General features: G+C 57.3%; 8 protein-coding genes across 8 annotated transcripts; 4 read left to right on the top strand and 4 right to left on the bottom strand.

Moving 5' to 3' along the window:
- The first annotated feature begins 1 nt into the window (after position 1).
- B0H18DRAFT_1033943 (uncharacterized protein) lies at positions 2–1,535 on the top strand. Its single transcript, XM_048030215.1, has 5 exons — positions 2–171; positions 220–271; positions 327–444; positions 497–970; positions 1,028–1,535. The coding sequence occupies exons 1-5, from the start codon at positions 148–150 to the stop codon at positions 1,488–1,490; spliced, it is 1,131 nt and encodes a 376-aa protein (XP_047888460.1). The 5' UTR covers positions 2–147; the 3' UTR covers positions 1,491–1,535.
- Positions 1,536–1,685: 150 nt separating this feature from the next.
- Positions 1,686–2,823, top strand: B0H18DRAFT_691004 (uncharacterized protein). Its single transcript, XM_048039197.1, has 4 exons — positions 1,686–2,172; positions 2,228–2,280; positions 2,368–2,452; positions 2,535–2,823. The coding sequence occupies exons 1-4, from the start codon at positions 1,784–1,786 to the stop codon at positions 2,593–2,595; spliced, it is 588 nt and encodes a 195-aa protein (XP_047888459.1). The 5' UTR covers positions 1,686–1,783; the 3' UTR covers positions 2,596–2,823.
- A 383-nt stretch (positions 2,824–3,206) lies between these two features.
- On the top strand, positions 3,207–3,839 carry B0H18DRAFT_691107 (uncharacterized protein). Its single transcript, XM_048039198.1, has 3 exons — positions 3,207–3,297; positions 3,370–3,444; positions 3,501–3,839. The coding sequence occupies exons 1-3, from the start codon at positions 3,292–3,294 to the stop codon at positions 3,702–3,704; spliced, it is 285 nt and encodes a 94-aa protein (XP_047888458.1). The 5' UTR covers positions 3,207–3,291; the 3' UTR covers positions 3,705–3,839.
- A 135-nt stretch (positions 3,840–3,974) lies between these two features.
- B0H18DRAFT_883584 (interferon-inducible GTPase-domain-containing protein) lies at positions 3,975–7,044 on the bottom strand (the record flags this gene model as incomplete). The annotated part of the gene is made up of 2 exons (XM_048040984.1): positions 3,975–5,048; positions 6,649–7,044. The coding sequence occupies 2 exons, from the start codon at positions 7,042–7,044 to the stop codon at positions 3,975–3,977; spliced, it is 1,470 nt and encodes a 489-aa protein (XP_047888457.1).
- Positions 7,045–8,024: 980 nt separating this feature from the next.
- Positions 8,025–8,808, bottom strand: B0H18DRAFT_1214518 (uncharacterized protein; the record flags this gene model as incomplete). The annotated part of the gene is made up of 1 exon (XM_048036580.1): positions 8,025–8,808. One exon carries the CDS (start codon positions 8,806–8,808, stop codon positions 8,254–8,256), a length of 555 nt encoding a protein of 184 aa, XP_047888456.1. The 3' UTR covers positions 8,025–8,253.
- An 821-nt stretch (positions 8,809–9,629) lies between these two features.
- B0H18DRAFT_1033909 (uncharacterized protein) lies at positions 9,630–10,528 on the bottom strand. Its single transcript, XM_048030214.1, has 2 exons — positions 10,167–10,528; positions 9,630–10,114 (listed from the first exon to the last, which is right to left on the bottom strand). The coding sequence occupies exon 2, from the start codon at positions 10,049–10,051 to the stop codon at positions 9,812–9,814; it is 240 nt and encodes a 79-aa protein (XP_047888455.1). The 5' UTR covers positions 10,052–10,114; positions 10,167–10,528; the 3' UTR covers positions 9,630–9,811.
- B0H18DRAFT_1033905 (uncharacterized protein) lies at positions 10,442–11,218 on the bottom strand (the record flags this gene model as incomplete). The annotated part of the gene is made up of 2 exons (XM_048030213.1): positions 10,700–11,218; positions 10,442–10,602 (listed from the first exon to the last, which is right to left on the bottom strand). A coding segment is annotated over exon 1 (279 nt), but the record flags the coding sequence as incomplete, so codon positions are not given.
- A 6,293-nt stretch (positions 11,219–17,511) lies between these two features.
- On the top strand, positions 17,512–19,766 carry B0H18DRAFT_1123481 (beta-lactamase/transpeptidase-like protein; the record flags this gene model as incomplete). Its single annotated transcript, XM_048034697.1, has 7 exons — positions 17,512–17,699; positions 17,754–18,062; positions 18,119–18,614; positions 18,677–18,926; positions 18,990–19,353; positions 19,412–19,606; positions 19,658–19,766. 7 exons carry the CDS (start codon positions 17,512–17,514, stop codon positions 19,764–19,766), a joined length of 1,911 nt encoding a protein of 636 aa, XP_047888453.1.
- Positions 19,767–20,616: the final 850 nt, after the last annotated feature.

Below are 20,616 nucleotides of genomic sequence, written 5' to 3'. Positions count from 1 at the left end.
AGCCTGCGGTGGGGTTCGTCTCCTGCCGCCACCGTGCCACCGGCATATGCCGCGTATTCGTTCTCCGATCGGCAGAGCGCGGGAACCCGATTGCTTGCGAACTTTCGCTCGCCCTCCCGACGCCCGTCTCACTCATCCGACTCAACCATGGCAAAGAAGAAGAGCAAGCAGGTAGGCATCGTCCGCACCAGGTGCAGCAGCGAACCTAACCGGCTACAGATCATCCGGCCGTGGTGCTGGTATTGTGAGCGGGAGTTCGAAGATGAGAAGGGTCAGTCGCACGCTTCCTCATTGTCGACTCTCCGGCCACTGACATTTCCTCCCAGTTCTGATGCAGCATCAAAAGGCCAAGCACTTTAAGTGCAACATGTGCCCTAGACGTCTCAACACAGCAGGTGGTCTCGCAGTTCACATACAACAAGTCCACAAGCTTGAGCCAGACCAGTGAGCATCGCCCCTTGCTGGCGCCAGTTTTCTGCCTGACACTCCTGTAAAGGTTGCCTCGTATCGAGAACGCTCTTCCAGGCCGAGATGGCTACGAAGTGGAGATCTTCGGTATGGAGGGTATCCCTGCGCCCGACGTGGCAGACTATAAGCGACGAAAGGAGATCGAGCTAGGGCTCAACCCTGGTACAATCTCACAACCGCAGTCCAAAAGGCCAAAGCTGGACAACCGTGCACTCACCGAGGAAGAGCTGAGACAACAGCTCGAGGCTCACAAGGCGCTCATGGGCGCAGGCGAGAAGACCGCAGCCCCTACAGCGCCTGATGCCTCAGGCGCTGTCTTCGGTGCTCCTCCACAGGCATATTCCGCACCGCCTGTTCCCGCCATGATGCCACCCCCGTCGGCATCTCCGCCAGGGATGATACCGCCAGGTGCGCCGCCATATTTTCACGGGGCGTTACCTCCGCCAGGTTACCCAGGACCTCCCCCGTTTCCGCCGCCGCCTGGCATGCCGTTTCATCCAGGGTAAGCTGGTCGTCATTGTACAAGAATCACTGATGCGAAATGTCTGTTATTACTTAGCATGCCTCCTCCGGGCTATCCCATGCCACCCTTTGCAGGCTCCCCACCACCAGGTATGCCACTGCCTGGTGCGCCTCCCTTCCTTCCACCGCCGGGCATGCGCCATCCCTTTCCTCCTCCTTTCCTGCCCCCGGGTGTCAGCCCGCCACCCGGCTTCACGCCTCCCCCAGGTGGTAACGGCATGGTCCCGCCGACGCCTATGCCTCCCGGTGCGCCGCCCCCGCCAGGCGTCATGCCCCCGCATATGGGCGTCCCTAGAGCGTCGCCTCCTGCGCCTCCTGGTACAGTGCCTCCGACTACTGCACACCCTTCATTGAACGCTGCAAACCCGCCAGTGGCACCGCCGCTAACGTTGCCGAACCCCAGTCTGTCGCAGACGAATCCGCCATTCAAGAAGGCGACGATGCTTAAGTGGGACAACTCGAACTTTTCTCCCGTACGTCTTATGCTATCTGTTTCTTGAACCCGACTAACATGATGTATAGGAGGAAAAGCGTGCGACGCATCCCAAGTACTATTTCCCCAAGGAGGGCGACGCGCAAAAGCACGCCGACGCTCAGGCGCAGCAACCCTATCAACAGCAAGCTGGGGCATTCGTGGCGGAGGAATCGCGTGGCAAGAAGCGCGCACGCGCGGAGGACTTCCTGTAGACTCGGCGCATTCAGGTCAGCCCGTGTGTCGCTCACCTGAACTACCCTTGGGATCGACAAATGATGGAGGAAGCGTCGTGGGGAGACCAGTCCGTCCCATCCGTTCATGCTCCCGCTCCGTTGTCTGTTTCTCACTGTCACGTTTCCTGCTGAAGAGTTGGCTTGGTGGGTGGATTGCGGCGCCGAACAGCGGTACGAGGCTCTTCCTGTCTACTTCCTCTCGCCTTCCTCTTCCCCCGTTCGTGTTGCTATCCTTACAGCCTTGCTCGCGCGTTGTGTCGTACGGTCGGTGTTTCTGTTTCTTTCCTATACTTATTTCCATACGTCGTGTGCAATAAAGAAGGTTCGTCTGTTGTGTGTGCGTGGTAGTGGTACTCACGACAGGTCCGCGCCATGCTCTCGTCTTTGCCATCACCCCCGCGAGACGAGACGAGGCGGTGCATCGAGATCAGCAATGAGAAACGAGGCGAGGCCAGAGATATTGTCACTGCGAAAGTCGGTGGTCAGACACTGGCAGCGTTTGAGTCGGTACTGACGGTCTGTATGATAGTCCCTGCGTACAGGTTGCGCGCGCGATGTTGGTTGTGGTAATTGTCAGCGCTGGTGAGTGTTCGCTGTCCGTACCCGTCGCCGTCTGCCTGTATACCTGTTCTCCGATGAAATTTATGTGTAGTCGTTGGGCGGGTGCAGGACTCGCCCGTCAGTTTACCGACGATGGTTGGCGATTAGTCGTTGCATTGAATTTCCCGGCGTGTTTGCTTGTGGGCTTCTACCTGTGAGTGCCTGTCCATGTTTTGCTGCGCTGGCTGCAAGACGATACACGAACCACTTCTGAGGCAGAAGCTATACCCATCCAGGTTATATCCTCACTTTCAGCGAAGAGGTACAGCACGGATCACTCATAGATCATGGCGGTGAATATGATGAGAATGGCTTCTCTATTGTCCTGGCATCGATGAAGCTAGCGACGTCTCAGACGCGTTGATCGGTGGACCGCCCTCACTTTCAGTGAGCGTATGTACCCGTTGGGCGTACGGGCAGTGTGCAGCGAGTGCAGGTTAGTGTGAGATCTCATATGCTTGGGGGTGAGTTCTGATTTCCGAGACCTTCCATACGGCGAGACTCATCATGACCATCCGTTGTCCCGTAGTACGGTTGAAGCGACTACCTCCATAAACCGGTCATCCGATGCGGAACACGCCAACCCGTACGTATGATACACCATCTCTGGTGCGGGGACGCTGGTCGTGCTGAGTTGGACGTACTTCACAGACCAATGTGTACGTCTTCAACTGCACCAGCATCCTCTGGGACTCACGCCTGGTTGACATACCGTATCCAATCTCAGCTGCCCACGCCTGCATATTCGACCTGCAGGAGGCGCGAGAGGTCTTCACTCAGGAACCCTAGATATCCCTTCGCGAGGCACCAGCCGGCAAACTGAATGACAAGCTGCGGGTATACCATCGATAGAGAGCCTATGACTCAGGCGTGTCGCGGATGCCCTTAAGTCACGCCGGAGCCCGGAGGATCATTCACAATCTCCACCGACGAGTTCAAGCTGATGCATGATGTAGTCCGCAAGGCCGGTCAGGGGCGCTGCATAACACCAGCATGAAGGTCGGTTATAACTGACTATCCTGTCTGGGTCCTCTCTGACTATCATGATCTGATACCTGTTCAAACAGCCAGTCGTGCTCTTGGGCTACTCTACTACAACTTGCGTTGCAGGCTTCACGAATTATTTTCCCAGTGTATTGGGCTTTCGGGAAGGGCGTCGTCTGCATCTTTTCTCTCTCGCACGCTCACTGTGTCGTCAATAGCTCGAGCTTTCGTCCTTCCGGAGCGATCGTTGCGATAGTGTAACGCATCGGCCTTGGAGAAGTTCCTTAATTCAATCAATCAGTTTCCTTGGAAGTTCGGCTGGAGTTCTCGGGCTTGGAGACTGCACCTCAGCTCTGAGTTGCTTCAACATATGGGCATCGAGACGGTTGCAACAAACTGTTCGATATGGTATATCAAGATAACCGATCCACCAACTCAAGTCTGAACCACGTACATTTCCAGTTCTCTGTATCAACCGGCGAGTGCGTTGTCAAAACAGATGTTGTCGTCTGCTGATACGCACCTGGATCCTGGGCACCTCAGCAGGTCACCCCATAATTCGTGTAAATGTGGCAGCGACGGCATGCTTCATCCCAGAATGTACACCGTCGCCCGCTGTCCATATGCCAGGGAAAGTAGCCCTTCCAACTAGTACCAATCTACGACTACTCGAGTCTGGCACCATCCACTGCCTATGAGTCCCCATTAGTGTCTGCAAGCGCAAACATGTCTCTGAGCAAGTCCTCTTCATCGATGCATTCGTGAGACTTCCTCCCTTTGACCACTTTCACCAAGGCGTCCTTATCGACCACGTACACCCGCTGCGCAAGCAGGCCCGCCTCCTCCAGGTTTCGCGCAACACTCGCACGAGTGTCCCGAAGATAGCGATCGCGCGCCCTCGCCATGCGCTTCAGTTTGCCTTCTGGATCCTCGTCGTCGTCATCGTCGTCGTCGTCATCGTCGTCGTCGTCATCACCACTCCCAATGTCGTTAGCGAGGTTCTGGATGTGCTGGCCCGACTTCGAGCGCACGATGAAGGCTGGAATCTGGAATCGCACGCAGTTGCGGAGGATGGCGATATCGGTGGCTGTGAAGCGGTTGTCGAAGATGACGATGATGCAGTTGAAGATGTACAATCCTTGCTCGGTGAAGTACTGCCAGTCGGGAATGTTCAGCGTCCCGGCGCCCGGAACGTCGTACCAGACATAGGGCATGTCAGCGCTCGGGTCAGGATAGCGAACGACATCGGATGTCGTCTCCACGACGCCTGTGGGTGCGGCACCTCTGTCCTTGTTACGAAGACCACGGAGGGCATTGATGAGCGACGACTTGCCGCTGCCAGCAATGCCGGCAACTGCAAAGTGGAAGAAGCCAGGCCGGTAGCCCAGTCTTTGCTTGGTCGCCTCGTACTGCGCCTGGGTAGGGACGAGCATCGGCCGTATGCCCTCGCGCAACTGCCTTTCCACCTCCTCTCTCGCCTCACGCGCTGCCGTCGCCGCTTTCTCGGCTTCCTCTTGTGCGCGCCGCGCTTCTCGCTCATTCTCCCGTGCTTTCCTCGCCTCGGCCTCGGCCTCTGCGCGTTCCTCTCTGGCCTTCTTTGCATCCTCCTGCAGCTCGCGCATAGATTCGCGCAGCTCTTTCGTACGCTCCTCTGCGAATTGTCTCGCCTCGTCCGCGCGTCGCCTTGCCTCATTCACTTGCCGTATGAGCTGGTCCTGCTCGCGCGTCATGTCTTCTGCCTTTTTCAAAGCCGCCGTCGCATTTTTCTGCGCGTCTGTCGCGCCTTTGAGCATGCCCAACGTGGTTTCCTGCTGCTTCATAGCTTCCTGGAGCAGCTGTTCCTGCCTCTGGACTCGGTCCTCCAACGAACTTATCTTGGATTCACCGCCTCCCATAGCTCTTGCAGGTTGAACTCGTGTTTCGTATGTTGTCTCTATGACGTCGCATGATTAGTGATGCAGTTCATATTATATTGCCATCACAGATCTTATTGTGCTCACTGGTGGGGGATTCGTCGCTGTGTGGCAGACTCGTCGCTGGTGCGGGAATGTCAAGACGTCCCAACGGGCTTCTAGAACTATAAATCCTGCTGGATCTACATGCAGTCAGGGTTCCGCAGGATCAAGGTTTGAGTTCAAGCCAGCGCCGTCCTTGAATCACCACGCATTACAGGGCTGGCCGATATGAAGCTTCTTGATGACCACCCTCCTGTATGCAACCCTTATGCGGATCTCCGTATGCAGTGATGCTGCGTTGCAGATAGCGAGAACCGCAGGTGTCTGGTAAGTGCATATACAGTTTATGAATCTGAGAGTGGTCAGGCCGCGGATTCATGGTGCTAAGCATCCTGCGCACGCGTCATTCTTCGTCTTGTCTCGTTGGCACCTCTTATCATGCTGCCGGCGAAATTCGCTACATGACTGTACACCCTCAAGCAGTCCGTTTGAGGTTGCTGGATCAGTGCAAGCATTCATGCCAACACAGTGGAATGGTTCTGGGCGTATAGAAATACATGTTACGGGGAGTCCAGCGAGCCCAGTAAAACCACGATCAACTGCATATGTACATAGACGATACGAGAGCGTGCAGATCATACCGATTTCGATCCAAAATTGGAAATGCTAACATCTGAGGAAGTGTGACGGGTCGCGGCGAAGGGATGAAATGTCAGCAGTCTGCCCTTGCGTTCCGGCGTTGCGCCTCAGCAAGAAGGTCATGGAGCAGCTCCTCTTCGTCGATGCCGTCCCTAACCGGTCGTCCCTTCACTATCCGAGCGAGAATGTCCTTGTCGACCATGTACACGCGCTGCTCGGGTATCTCGGCGGCCTCCAAGTTCCGGGTAACGCTCGCGCGGGTCTCCTGGATGTACATCTCGCGCGCTCGTTCCAAGATCCCTGCATCGTCGTCGTCGTCGTTCTCGGGCATGTCTCCGGCAAGATTCCGGATGTGCTGAGTAGCCTTGGAACGCACGATGTAGGCGGGGATGTGGAAGCGGGCACAGTCGCGGAGGATGGCGATATCCGTGGAAGTGAGACGGACGTCGAACAGTACAATGATGCAGTCCAAGGCGTACAGGCCTTGATCTGTGAAGTACTGCCAATCCGGCACAGACAACGTGCCTGCGCCAGGCACGTCGTACCATACAAACGGGTATTCGGGATCCGGGTAGCGGGCAATGGCACTGGTGGTCTCGATGATGCCCGTTGGTGCCGCGGCCTTGTCGCTGTTACGCAGTCCGCGAAAAGCGTTTACCAACGACGTTTTGCCACTGCCTGCAATCCCAGCGATGGCGAAATGGAACATGCCTTCTTCGTACCCAAGATGTTCCCTCGCCGCTTGGAACTCGGCCTGTGTAGGCTCAATAACAGGGCGGATGCCCTTGCGCAAGTTGACCTCCGCCATCTGCTGTTCGATACGAGCACCAGAAGCAGTGACCTCCGCGCCACGGAGAGCTTGAAGAGCGTCGTCCTCCTCCTGCCTAGCCCTATCCGCCTCGATGATGGCTCTGCTGCGCTCCTCGAGGGCTCGACTGACGTCTTCTTCCGCTCGCCTTCTCTCCTCCGACTCGGTCTCCTGTCGGTTCAGCTCGGTGCTCCTGAAGTCGCCATCGGCCATGCTCCTGGTGTCTTCAGTGGAGTATGGATCTTGTCTATTTCGTCGTCGGAAGCTCTCTTCCATGATCGACAATTGTGCCTCAATTCGCCGACTTGCTTCCTGTGCCATCCGGAAGGCCTCTGTAGCCGCATCGGTATTCGCTCTCATAGCATTGAGCGTTGCTTCTCCCTCCCAAAGGCGCGCCTGCAGTGCTTCGATCCGGGATCTGCTCCTCGCTGTGTTACGGTCATTGCGACGACCCGGGAAGCGTGCTCTCGTGTTGTTGAAGAGTTCGTCGAACAAAGAAACCACTGCACCAATTCCGACGACTGCAGCTGCGACCGTTTCAAAACGCAAACTCATGGCTAGGAAGCAGCTAGACGAAGTATACGTCTCATTCAGTACACCCCGAAACGATAGGTTAATTACGCACCGATTGCGAGACACAAAGCAGTTGTCAGGAGGCTTGAGGGCGTGCAAGATTTACGCGAGGGCTTTATAGGTAGCAAGGTCGACTTTCAGCTATCTTGTCAGTTATGGTTACGGCGACAATGAACTCACACCGCAATCTTCCTGACGAGCCACGCCGACTGCATGCAGTCGACAGAAGCGCACGATGTATGGTCGATATGGACCGATGACCTGGAATATGATTCATCGACGAGGAGTGTGGTTCGACTCGGGCAACGAGGTTCGGGCTTCGCAACGGTCCTTTTACTATGTAGGGCAGGACGACCGCTCAGAAGCGGAAGCGGACTGATATGAACGAATGCACTTGGGCTCTGCTGCAATGCCCTGCAGTTACGAATCCAGGGTCCAGGTGGGAGGACCACAACAGCGTATCTGTTGTTGTCCCGGGGTATACGATACGAGAGAGCTTAGGGGATGATAGTTGGAACGGTCCATCATGGTCTCGCTGAAAATAAGTTCAATCTCGCACTGCAGCTTCCAGCTGCGCCGTAACCACGGGATGACTGAGAAGATCAGCATTGTGACCGTCCGCGTCAACGGCCGAAGGTAAGAAGTACACTCGCCCTATGCCCAACGCTGCTTGAGATATGTATGCCCGAATCTTCAAACGGGAGATGAAGAATTCCTTCAGATGCGGTACGTCACCATACGTACTGTCGTACTGTCCGTCGTAAATGCATCGCGCTTTCACATTTGGCGATGCATAGACATGCGCACGCCATGACTCGACCGGGTCAGAGTCGCGCTGTGGTTAAGCTCGAAAACAAGAGTCACAGTCGACTAGCTAGGCTCCGACATGTAAACAGCGGAAAGACATGATCATGAGTGAAGCTTTGAGGGAGACTGGAGGACTCGACAGCAGGCTTAAAGCTTAAGGTTGGAAGCAAGTTGGGAGGTTCATAACGTTCATGGGCTCGGCCCGGCCACCGGGTCCAACTCGAAGTCGGACAGCTTGTCGGACAACGACATGTCCGTCTGCCACTCAGGCTGACTCTCACTGCCCACCGACATTGTCACCTCCGACTCGTCAGAGTCGTCAACCTGAGGCGGCGCAAGCTCGAACATGCGCCGGAGCAAGGCCTTCTCGTCTATCCCGCTCGCACTTCCCCCACGGACGATCTTCACGAGCACGTCCTTGTCGACAAAATACACGGGCTGTGGGGGCAGGCCCGCCGCCTGCAGGTCCCGCCTCACGATCTCGCGCGAGTCTTGCACGTATCGCGCGCGCGCGCTCTCCATCCGCTGGTCCACGTCGGGAACGTCCTCTTCCGCATCGTCGTCGTCTGCGTCCGCACCGCCCATATCACTCGCAAGGTTCTGCTGGATATGCTGACTCGACTTGGAGCGCACGACCAAGGTAGGGATCTGGAAGCGCATGCAGCTCCGGAGGATCGCGACATCGGTGGCGGTGAAGCGGTTGTCGAAGACGACGACGATGCAGTCGAACACGTAGAGCCCCATGTCGGTGAAGTATGTAGTATGTGCTTCTCGTGACCGTCACGTTTCGTTGAAGCACTCTCGCAGCGAACTCCGAACCGAGTCAGGCAAGCTGGAATGATGACTACGTTCAAGTTGTAGAGCCGAATTCGGACATAGTGTTGCATCTCGTATGTCTGCTGCCCATCGAACGCTGGCGAAGTCTCGACGCCCCGTGGTTGGTCCTGCATACTTCCTCGGAGCACGCAATTTAAATACGCGTGGTCCCGAACGCAATGTGTGACCCTTATAGATCCTTGAGCCTGCTCAATTACCGTGCCGTGCACGGCGTATGGTGTTCGAGGCTCTGTGCCCGCTGCGCCTGACAGCGCTCCCTGCGCAGAACAACTTAGTTCCGCATCGGTATGGCATACAACACCTTTGTGCTGCCATCGGCGGACTGACTCCTAGCACGAATGAAGATTCGGAAGCTAGCCGGTCATTGTCACTCATCACCAAAACGGAGCCTGCAGCTGGCGAAGATACTCGAGCATGGCATTGGCTAGCTCGCATACGGGCTGAACTGGCTGGAGCTTCACAGCCAAGCCGCCTGAGACTGGGGATACTTCTGTGCACTGGTTTTGGTGCTCGTCTAGCACTGGCTGATAAGCCGCCGGTCTGTATACATGTAAGGTTGCTGGAGGTGGTGGTGAGTCGTCGGTCGTCACAAGTGCGTTAGATCCCGTTCCATAGCGGTAAACGACGCAGCGTAGTGACGGTACAAGAAAAACGAATAGTCTTATGTAAGCTACGAAGTCCGAGCTATCTGCCTTGGGAACCCTAACCCTCGACATCCTTACAGTACTATTCGCCTCAACAGTCGACCGTTCGTCGGCCTCTCCAGCCATTGATATTCGTCGACATGGCGATGATCCTGCGTCGTATTTCACTCAGGTACTACGACCTCGTACAACCCCCTCGAATCCCCGGTGTACAGACAGTATTTCGGCGGAAATGGAGCTTACGACTCTACGACTGCTCAAGCCTACTAGCTGGCATCTTCCACCGCCTGTGAGCCCCCGTTACTATCTGCCAGTGCAAACAGGTCTCTGAGCAAGTCCTCCTCATCAATGCATTCGTGGGACCTCCTCCGAGTCCCCTTGACCACCTTCACCAGAGCGTTCTTATCGACCAGGTACACCCGCTGTACAAGCAGGCCTGCCTCCTCCAGGTTTTGCGCAACACTCGCGCGAGTATCCCGAATATAAAGATCGCGCGCCTTCGCCATGCGCCTCAGTTTGCCTTCTCCATCCTCCTCCTCGTCATCGTCATCATCATCGCCACCGCCCAGGTCAGTCGCGATGTTCTGGATGTGCTGGCCTGACTTCGAGCGCACGATGAAGGCTGGGATCTGGAATCGTACGCAGTTTCGGAGGATGGCGATATCGGTGGCCGTGAAGCGGATGTCGAAGATGACGATGATGCAGTTGAAGATGTACAACCCTTGCTCGGTGAAGTACTGCCAGTCGGGAATGTTCAGCGTCCCGGCGCCTGGAACGTCGAACCAGACATAGGGCGTGTCAGTGCCTCGAGCAGGATAGCGAACGACATTGGATGTCGTCTCCACGACGCCGGTGGGCGCGGTATCTCTGTCATTGTTACGAAGGCCGCGCAGGGCATTGATGAGCGACGACTTGCCGCTACCAGAAATGCCGGCAACCGCGAAGTGGAAGAAGCCAGGCTGGTAGCCTAGTCTGCGCTTGGTCGCCTCGTGCTGCGCCTGGGTAGGGACGACAATCGGTCGTATGCCCTTGCGCAACTGCCTCTCCGCCTCCTCTAGTGCGTGCCGTGCCTCTCGCTCTTTCTCCTGCGCCCTTCTCACCTCGGCTTCTGCCTCTACGCGTTCTTCTCTGGCCTTCTTCGCATCCTCCTGCAGCTTGCGCATAGATTCGCCCAGTTCTTTCGTACGCTGCTCTGCGAATTGTCTCGACTCGTCCGCACGTCGCCTCGCCTCATTCACTTGCTGTACGAGCCTGTTCTGCTCGCGCGTCATGTCTTCCACCCTCTCCAAAGCCCCCTTCATCGCAGCTGTAGTGTCTTTGAGCATGTCCAACGTCTTCTTCTGCTCCTCCCTATCATCCTCGAGCTGCTGATCCTGCTTCTCGATTTGTTTCTTTAACAGCTCGGGGTCCGGCTTGGATTCGCTGCTTCCCATAGCTCTGGCAGATGGAACTCGACGTGTTGAGTATGTTTTCTCTGTAACGTCGCTTAGTGATACAGCTCATATCGGATTCCCATCACAGATCTTGATGTACTCACTGTGGAGTTCGTCGTGTAGGAGGCTCGTCGTCGCTGGTACGGGAATGTCAAGACGTCCCAATGAGCTCCGAGTCCTATAAATCCCGCCTGGACCTTCATGCACTCAGGGTCCCGCAGGATCAAGGTTTGAGTTCAAGCGCACGTTGTCCTTGGACTTCTACCACGCATTACAGAGTTGGCCGAAATGAAGCTTCTTGATTCCTATCCTCCTGCATGCAACTGCGGATCTCCGTAAGCAGGGGTGCGTTGCAGATAGCGAGAATCGCAGGTGGTTTGGTAAGCGCATATACCACTTGCGAGTCTGAGAGTAGTCAGGCAGCGAATCCAATATGGTGCTTCCCTACACACACGTCATCCTCCGTCTTTTCTCGTTGGCACCTCTTATCATGCTGTCTGCAAAATCTGCTAGATGACTGTATGCCCTCAAGCAGTCACTTTGAGGTTGTCGGATCGGTGGAAGCACTCACTGGCATACCAATTCAATGGAATTGTTCTAGGCGTATAGAAATACGTACGTGTTACAGTGAGCCCGGGGCAGGGCGAGTAATCCCAGTGAAACCACGATCAACTGCATACGTAGACGATACGAGAGCGCAGGCTCGGAAGTGTTGTCATCTGAGGAAGTGTGACGGGTTGCGGCGAGGGGATGAAGTGTCAGGTGTATGTACTTGCATTCCGGCGATATGTCTGAGCAAGGTCATGGAGCAGCTCCTCTTCGTCGATAACATCCCTGACCGACCGTCCCTTCACTATCCGAGCGAGAATGTCCTTGTCGACCATGTACACGCGCTGCTTGGGTAACTCCGCGGCCTCCAAGTTCCGGGCAACGCTCGCGCGGGTCTCCTGGATGTACATCTCGCGCGCTCGTTCCAAGATCCCCGCATCATCGTCGTCGTCGGTATCGGGCACGTCTGCGGCAAGGTTCCGAATATGCTGAGTAGCCTTAGAACGCACGATGTAGGCGGGGATGTCGAAGCGGGCACAGTCGCGGAGGATGGCGATATCCGTGGAAGTGAGACGGACGTCAAACAGTACAATGATGCAGTCCAAGGCGTACAAGCCTTGGTCCGTGAAGTACTGCCAATCCGGCACAGACAACGTGCCTGCGCCAGGCACGTCGTACCACACAAACGGGTATTCGGGATCGGGGTAGCGAGCGATGGCACTCGTAGTCTCGATGATGCCCGTCGGTGCCGCTGCCTTGTCGCTGTTACGTAGTCCGCGGAAAGCGTTCACTAACGACGTCTTGCCGCTCCCTGCGATCCCAGCGACGGCGAAATGGAACATGCCCTCTTCGTACCCAAGACGCTCCCTCGCCGCTTGGGACTCGGCCCATGTAGGCTCGACGACAGGGCGGATGCCCTTGCGCAAGTTGTCCTCCGCCGCCTGCTGTTCGATACGAGCGCCAGCAACAGCGTCCTCCGCGCTACGGAGAGCTTGGAGAGCCTCCTCCTGCTCCTGCCTAGCCGTACTCGCCTCGATGATGGCTCTGCTGCGCTCCTCGAGGGCTCGATTGACATCCTCTTCCGCTCGCCTTCTCTCCTCCGACTCGGTCTCCTGTCGGTCCAGCTCGGTGCTCCTGAAGTCGCCATCGGCCATGCTCCTGGTGTCTTCAGTGGAGTATGGATCTTGTCTATTTCGTCGTCGGAAGCTCTCTTCCATGATCGACAATTGTGCTTCAACTTGTTCATGTGCTGCCTGTGCCATCCGAAAGGCGTCTGCAGCCTCAGCGGTATTGGCTCTCATAGCGTTGAGTGTCGCTTCCCCCTCCCAGAGGCGCGCTTGCAGTGCTTCGATCTGGGATCTGCTCGCTGTGTCATGACTGTCGCCACGACGAGCAACTCGGAAGTATGCCCTCGCGTCGTTGTAGAGATCGGTGAACCGAGAGACCAATGCAGCAACTCCGATGGCCGTAGTTACTGTTTTGAATGTAGAATCCATGGCTAGGAAGCAGCAGCGAGACGAAGTAGTATGCGCGTCATTTAGCATCCCTCGAAACAATAGGTTCATTACATACCAATTCTAAGACAACAGGTAGTCGCCAGAGGACCTGAGAGCGCGCAAGATTGTCGGGAGGGCTTTATAGGTGGCAAGATCGACTTTCAGCTATCTTGTCGTTTGACGATGATATGATTACAGCGACAATGGATCTACGCACCGCAATCCCCTGACAGGCCACGCCGACTGCATGCAGTCAACGGAACACACCATACATAGCCAATATGGACCGGTGACCCGGGATATGAAGCATCGACGAGGAGTATGGTTCGACTTGTGCCGCAAACGAGGAGATTGAGTTCGGGTTTCGCAACGCCAATTCAGGTTAGATGCCACTCAGAAGCAGAAGCGGACTGATATGACCAAAGTGACTAGATTCTGCTGCAGTGCCCTACAGTTCCGAATCCAGGGTAACTCTAGCGTAGGAATCGTTGACATGGATGACAGAACTTATGAGAGCGACGACCACAACAGCTTACCTGTTGTTGTTCCGCGCTTTACGATGCAAGAGAGCTCAAGGAAGGATGGTTGGAACGGTCCATGATCCTGCTGGGAAACGGTGTTAACATAGGTTCAATATAGCACTGCAGCTTCTACATAGCTGCGTTGCAACCACGGGGCAAATGAGAAGAGCACCCAATTATCAGTCAACGGCCGAAGGTAAGAAGCACGCTCACCCTATGCCCAACGGTGCTGTATATCTGCACGGATCTTCGTACGACTTAGAAAAGGTGAACAGTGCAGATGCGGCACCCGCACGGTGTAGCCTTCGCGAATCGTAGACGCGCCGTGCTTTCAGCACATGCTGTACATAGCCGTTACCCATATGCCATGATTGAGCCAAATCGCACTGGGAATATGTTGCAAGGCGGCATCAATGAGCTCTCGAGAACAGTACTTGAAAGTCACTAGCAAGCAGCAGGACGTGATCATGACGGCGAGTTGACGGCGAGCGACGGCTCGTTTCAGAGGGTCGGCCCGACAGCCGTGACCGAAGCCAACCCGAGGAAGGACAACCCGTCTGCCACTCACTCTCACTGGCACTGCCCGCCGACATCGTCACCTCCGACTCGTCAGAGTCGTCAACCTGAGGCGGCGCAAGCTCGAACATGTGCCGGAGCAAGGCCTTCTCGTCAATCCCGCTCGGACTTCCCCCACGGACGATCTTCACGAGCACGTCCTTGTCGACGAGGTACACCGGCTGCGGGGGCAGGCCCGCCGCCTGCAGGTCCCGCCTCACGATCTCGCGCGAGTCTTGCACGTAACGCGCGCGTGCCCTCTCCATCCGCTGATCCACGTCCGGAACGTCCTCTTCTGCATCGTCGTCATCGTCCTCGCCGCCCATGTCACTCGCAAGGTTCTGGACGTGCTGGTTCGACTTGGAGCGCACGACCAAGGTCGGGGTCTGGAAGCGCGTGCAGCTCCGGAGGATGGCAACGTCAGTAGCGGTGAAACGGTTGTCGAAGACGACGACGATGCAGTCGAACACATAGAGCCCCATGTCGTTGAAGTACTGCCAGTCGGGGACGGACAGCGTCCCCGCGCCGGGCACGTCGTACCACACGTACGGCACGCCTGCGCTCGGGTCGGGGTAGCGAGTGATCTCCGCTGTGGTCTCCACGACACCGGTGGGTGCAGCGCCCCTGTCCTTGTCGCGTAGCCCGCGCAATGCGTTGACGAGCGACGACTTGCCGCTGCCCGACACGCCCGCGATCGCGAAGTAGAAGAGGCTCTCCCGATAGCCAAACTTGCGCTTGGTCGCCTCGCGCTGCGCCTGCGTCGGGACGACAAACGGCTGCACGCCCTCACGCAACTGTTTCTCTGCAGCCTACTTGGCCTCACGCGCGGCGGCATCAGCCCTGCCCGCCTCCTCCCGTGCGCTCCTCGCATCCTGTTCCTCCCTGTGCGCCTGGCGCGCCTCGGCCTCCGCGCGAGCCCGGTCGTCGTTCGCGCGGCGCATCTGTTCCTCGAGCCTGCCGATCGCCTCGCGCATCTGGTCTGCCTGTGCAACCGCTGCCCGGCGCGCCTCCTCCGCCTGGCGCACGGCCTCCTCCATACGCCGCGTCACCTCCTGCTGCTCGCGCGCCATCTCCCCCGCCTTCTTCAGGGTCTCCTCGGCGCGTTTGAGCGCGTCCGCAGAGCCCTGCATGATCTGGGGCTGCTGCATCTGGACGAGGACGTCCCACTGACTCTTCATCTCGTCCGCCATCTCCCGGAACTTGGAGTCTATCTTCGAAGCCTCGTTCCCCATGGTGTGGACGTTAAGTGTACACGGTGACCTGGGTACCCTTATCACGATGCTTGATGCCCCTCAGGAACATGGCGGCTCTCTGGGCGAGTGATACGTACCTGCGTTGAGCGCTTGCGTATGGGACGGTAGGCGTGTCGCCGGGTCAAAGTCGTCGAGGTCGATCGAGCAGCTCGTCTCGAGGACTTTGCACCGCTGAGCGGATGTGCATCTCAGTATGATACTCAGGCGTTCAGTATGGGACTTCCAACTGCGCCCGTCAGAGAAGGTTTCGGGCAGCGCCGCAGAGGGTGTGCCAACTCCCGCCCGTCTCCCACCTTCGTGTCGACCTGTCGCTCGCTCAGTTGTGCAGTTCAAATAAAATCCGTTTATCGTGCGCGTTATATACTAGAAGCACGTCGACCACAGATATCACTCGTGAAGTTGTGCTGCGCGGCAGGAGACAAGCGCTTGGCTACCTCGCTAACCCGACTTTGCTGACTTTGCATCATCCGGTCCTCCAGGGCCTGTGGCCTCAGCCAGATCCCGCAATAGATCGTTCTCGTCAAACGCGTTCCTCGGATGCCGCCCCTTGACCAGCAGCCTCACCGTCTCCTTGTCGACAAGGTAGACCCGCCGCTGCGGTAGTTCCGCCAACTCCAGATTCCGCGCGACGCTCTCCCGCGACTCCTTCACGTACCGCTCAGCAGCACGCGCGAGGGCGGCCGCCTGCGCATCACGACCGTTTTCCCCCTCCTCGTCGCTGTCCTCTTCGCCCATGTCTCGCGCGAGGTTGCGGACATGCTGGCGCGCCTTCGAGCGGACGACGTACGCGGGTATGCGGAACCTCTCGCAGTTCTGCAGGATCGCGACGTCCGTCGCTGTGAAGCGCGAGTCGAAGAGCACGAGCACGCAGTCTAGAACGTACAGCCCTTGGTCGGTGAAATAGACCCAATCTGGGACTGCGAGCGTGCCTGCGCCGGGGACGTCGTACCAGGCGGCGCGCTTCTTGGGATCCGGGTCGGGATAGCGTACGATGGTGTTCGTCGTCTCGACGATCCCAGTCGGGGCTGCACCTAGCTCGCCGTTGTTGAGACCGCGGAGGGCGTTGATCAACGAGGACTTGCCGCTGCCCGCGACGCCTGTGATGGCTATATGCGCGTAGCCCTCCTGGTACTGCAGGCGCTGCTTCGCCTCCCGAAACTGCTGGACGGTCGGGACGACCACGGGCCGCGCACCTTCGCGTAGCAGCCGCTCGGCGACCTCTTGCTCAGCCTGCGCCTCCGCTGCCGCTCTCTCCGCGGCATCTCGTTCCTGCTCTGCCTTTTTGCGCTCGGTGAGCTTTTGCTTGAGGTCTTCCTCGGCTCTCTGACGTGCTTCCTCTGCCTCTCGAGCTTCCGCCTCCATCGTTTGCCGCTCCTCTTCCAACCTGCGTCTCTCCTCTTCTGCCTCCCTCACCTGTTCCTCAGCATGCTTCCTCTCTGCCTCTGCTTTCGCCATCTCAGCCTCCACCCGCTGTCTCGCCTCTTCATCCTGCCGTATGGACTCGAGGTCCCCCGTCTCACTCCTCGCTCCGGGCCCGGTGAGGTGTTGTCCTTTCAGGTCTTCGTGCCGCTCTGGCGAGAAATATGACCAACAGCCACCCATTGTTGAGCGGAAGACGATAGGCCAGAGAGTCGAATGTCTCACGCAGAGGATAGGTCTCACCTGCGCCTCGTGAGTTGTCATTAGGTTGGCCTCCGTGATGGTGAGGCTGAGCGCAGGCCTGTGCAACTACCCACGCAGTTCTCATCCTACAAGGTTAAGGTTCTGATGTGGCCGACTTGGGTGTTGTCTAGAACTACGAAGGCAGTTGCGCGTTGCCCGAAATGCCGGCGAGAACCTACCATTCCGAAGCCTCCAGACTCGACGTGAGCCTCCTCTTCAGGAGCACAATTTCCTGTTACGGCAATACACCGGGTGGTCTGCCCAATCGTGAGCGCTCTACATAGTAGACTGGTACGCATCTCAATGATCGTAGTAGCTTTCAATTCATTCTAATACTCACTGCTTGAATCCACCAGGCGATGATCTTAGTATCTCTGCAACTTCAGCTGCTTCAGAATTAATGTCGTGGTCAACAGAACCGGATGTCATCTAGTCTGTAAGCGACTGTGTACGTCTGCGCAAGATCAGTATCGTTAGGCCCAGCATCGAGCGGTGTTATGAAGCACACAGGCAGATACACCGAATATTCAAGACCAGCTGAGAAGGGGCGCCATGCGATTGCCTATCTCGTCCCATCCTTCCCTGACCCGGCCCTGGTCATCGACATGCGGGATCTACTGACCAGTGGTTTTGTCGCCGCCGTGTCTCTTTACTTTGGCATTCACTACTCTAGCTACCTCCCATCGTCTTCTCCATCTTCCGGACACGAGAACTCGGACGTCGAGCGATAGAGTTGCAGGCCGTTCCTCCCAAACCTTCATGCCGACACACCCCCGTCCCCTGACCATCCCGCCAAACGCGCAGCCACGCAAAGCCTAGACGAGTTCTTCACCACTCGATTCTCCAAGGGCGACATCGACAGTCTGTCGGTCGCCGTCGTGACATCCATTGGCTCGCTGTACGAGGGTCACTTCGGTGTGATGAGGGGGAACGAGTCGGCGACGTCGCCGCCGACAACCCGTCACTTGATGTACCGCATCGCATCGGTCTCGAAGCTGTTCACTGTACTCGAGGGTCTGATACTGGAACAACGAGGGGTTATCAGATGGTATGTAGCACGCTTGCTTACCTTTCCGACCTCGAGTTGACCGGAACGCTCGCAAGGGGCGACCCAGTGGACAAGTACATCCAGGATTTCAGGTATCGCTTGGACGGCTTAGACCCCAACAAGCCCTCCGTATCCCGCGAAAGTACTCCAATGACCATGTACCAGCTAGCAACACACACATCTGGCCTCGGCAGGGATTGGCCACCTGGGACAGTAGCCGAGTGGCCCGAGAGCCTGTTGGGAGGTGGACCTCCACCGACCAACGGTCTTCCCTTCCCTTCGCACGAAGCGCTCTACGCCGCTATTGCAAAGCACCACATAACTTCGCCGCCTGCTTCCTATCCCGCGTACTCGAACACTGGGACGGGCCTCTTGGGTGTAGTCCTCGAGGCGGCGAGCAACGTGGCGGCCGGCGATTCATTTGAGAGCAGTTATGTTGAGCTTCTTCAGCGCGACGTCTTCGGCCCTATGGGGCTGAATGGGAGTCATTTCCTCGCCACCGAAGCCAACAAGCATTTGATTGTCGTCCCGTCTCTTGCTCCAGAAGTTGCAGTATGTATCTTGGCCACCGTTGCTTCTCCTACCCACGCTCACTGTCTGGCGTCTGCACCTAGGATCAAGACTTTCTGGACGCCATGAATCCAGCCGGCGGCCAATTTTCCTCTCTAGCCGACATGGTCACTGTCACGCAGACCTTATTGAACGCCAACCACCCGCGGAGCCAGCTCTCGCACTACTCGCTCAACAAATGGCTCCAGCCCGTGCACACGTTCGAAGAGGACGACTGGACCGAGATCGGGTTCATCTGGGAGATCATCAAGGCGGAGGACTCCAACGGTCGCCTGCGCAAGATCTACTGGAAACGTATGTGTGCTTTCTTTGTTGGATCATCGGCTGTGCTAATACTAGAGTTCGATTATTCGGCAGTTGGCGCGATGGCGGGCTACCACGCTGCCCTCGCCTTCCATCCCGGCACGGGCTACGGCGTCGTGGTGCTCATGGGCGGGCACTACCCCGACGCCGCCAAGCTCGCCTTCGAGATCGTCCAGCCGGCCATCGACAAGGCGCTCGCCGATCTCGCCGAGGAGCTGTACACCGGCACTTGGCGCGACTCGGACGTCGACCTTCGCCAGGAGGACGGAGGGAACGCGTCCTCCTCGGCGCGGGCCGTGGTTGAGAGGGGGACGCTGTACGTCGAGGAGTACACGCTCCTCGGTGTGGACGCGCTGAGAAAGCTCGGGGCCTCCGGCCGCCTCGCGCTGCGCTCGAGCATGCGCCGCGACGAACTCCGGTATGCGTGCCTGTTCTGTGGAGTCGCTGTCGGTGCTCATGGCGTGTGGGATTGGCAGGATCGATACAGGGATACCGGGGTACAACGGGATGAAGCATACGGGGTGCTACCCGTACTGGAACGGGCAGGACATCTGGGGTGTCCGGAACAACGCTGCGATCAACGCGATCTACTTGAGTGGCGAGGGTGCGGATAGGAGGTTGCATGTGCCGTCTCTGGACCTCATCTTGAAGAAAGCGCTTTCAGCGCATCAGTCGGTGCGCGTGTGTTGTTCCAGGACTGGGCTGACAAAGGGCATGGCTAGTGTGACAAACACGGTGTCTGGTTGCGTTGAGCTTCGCATGTCGAACTCAAATATGTTCCGCCATGGCGCATCGACACTGGTAACACTGGTAATAGATGGGCCCACGTAGGTGGACCCCGCAGCCTCAATGCATTCAACCTCTTGACACACAATATCACAATGCATGCGGGTGCATAGCTGAAAGCACTTAGCGCGGACAGGGTTAAGATCGGCGAATCAATGCGTAGCATATGACACAAAGTGATGACGGTAGAGAAAAATACCAGCTGCATGACGATAAGGTTGTAACCAGCGAGATCCCGATGCCGCGAGACTCCTTCAATCCTCATGCACCCGGCGGCGGCGGGCCTCCATAAGGAGGTCCTGCAGAAGCTCCCATTCATCGATGTAGTCCTTGGGGATCTTGTTCTTTACTATCCGGAGTAGCGCCTCCTTATCGACCAGGTAGGTTCGCTGCTCCGGCAGCCCTGCGGCTTCCAAGTTCTTTGCAACGCTCGCGCGCGTCTCACCGATGTACCGCTCTCGCGCCGGCCCCAACAGTGCGATCCTGGCGTCGTCGCCAGCCCCGCCTGCCATGTCCTCCGCAAGATTGGCTATATGCTGCTTTGACTTGGAACGCACGATGTAAGCGGGAATCTGGAAGCGGGCGCAGTTGCGCAGGATCGCGATATCCGAGGCTGTGAAGCGTGCGTCGAAGAGCACAATGATGCTGTCGAAAACGTACAGCCCATTGTCCGAGAAGTATTGCCAGTCGGGGATGGACATAGTCCCAGCACCGGGAATGTCGTACCAGACGAAGGGATACGCAGGATCGGGATACCGAGCGATGATGCTAGTCGTTTCGGTGATACCTACGGCTGCCGCGCCTTTGTCGCCGGCACGCAGTCCGCGGAAAGCGTTCACCAGCGAAGACTTTCCGCTGCCTGCGATTCCAGCGACAGCGAAGTGGAACAAGCCCT

The sequence above is a fragment of the Fomitopsis serialis genome, assembly GCF_022376445.1.
Source record: "Fomitopsis serialis strain Sig1Antser10 chromosome Unknown B0H18scaffold_99, whole genome shotgun sequence".
Classification (NCBI taxonomy): Eukaryota; Fungi; Basidiomycota; class Agaricomycetes; order Polyporales; family Fomitopsidaceae; genus Fomitopsis; species Fomitopsis serialis.
Note: the sequence above shows the minus strand (reverse complement) of the source record. Positions and strands in the feature narration are given on the sequence as shown.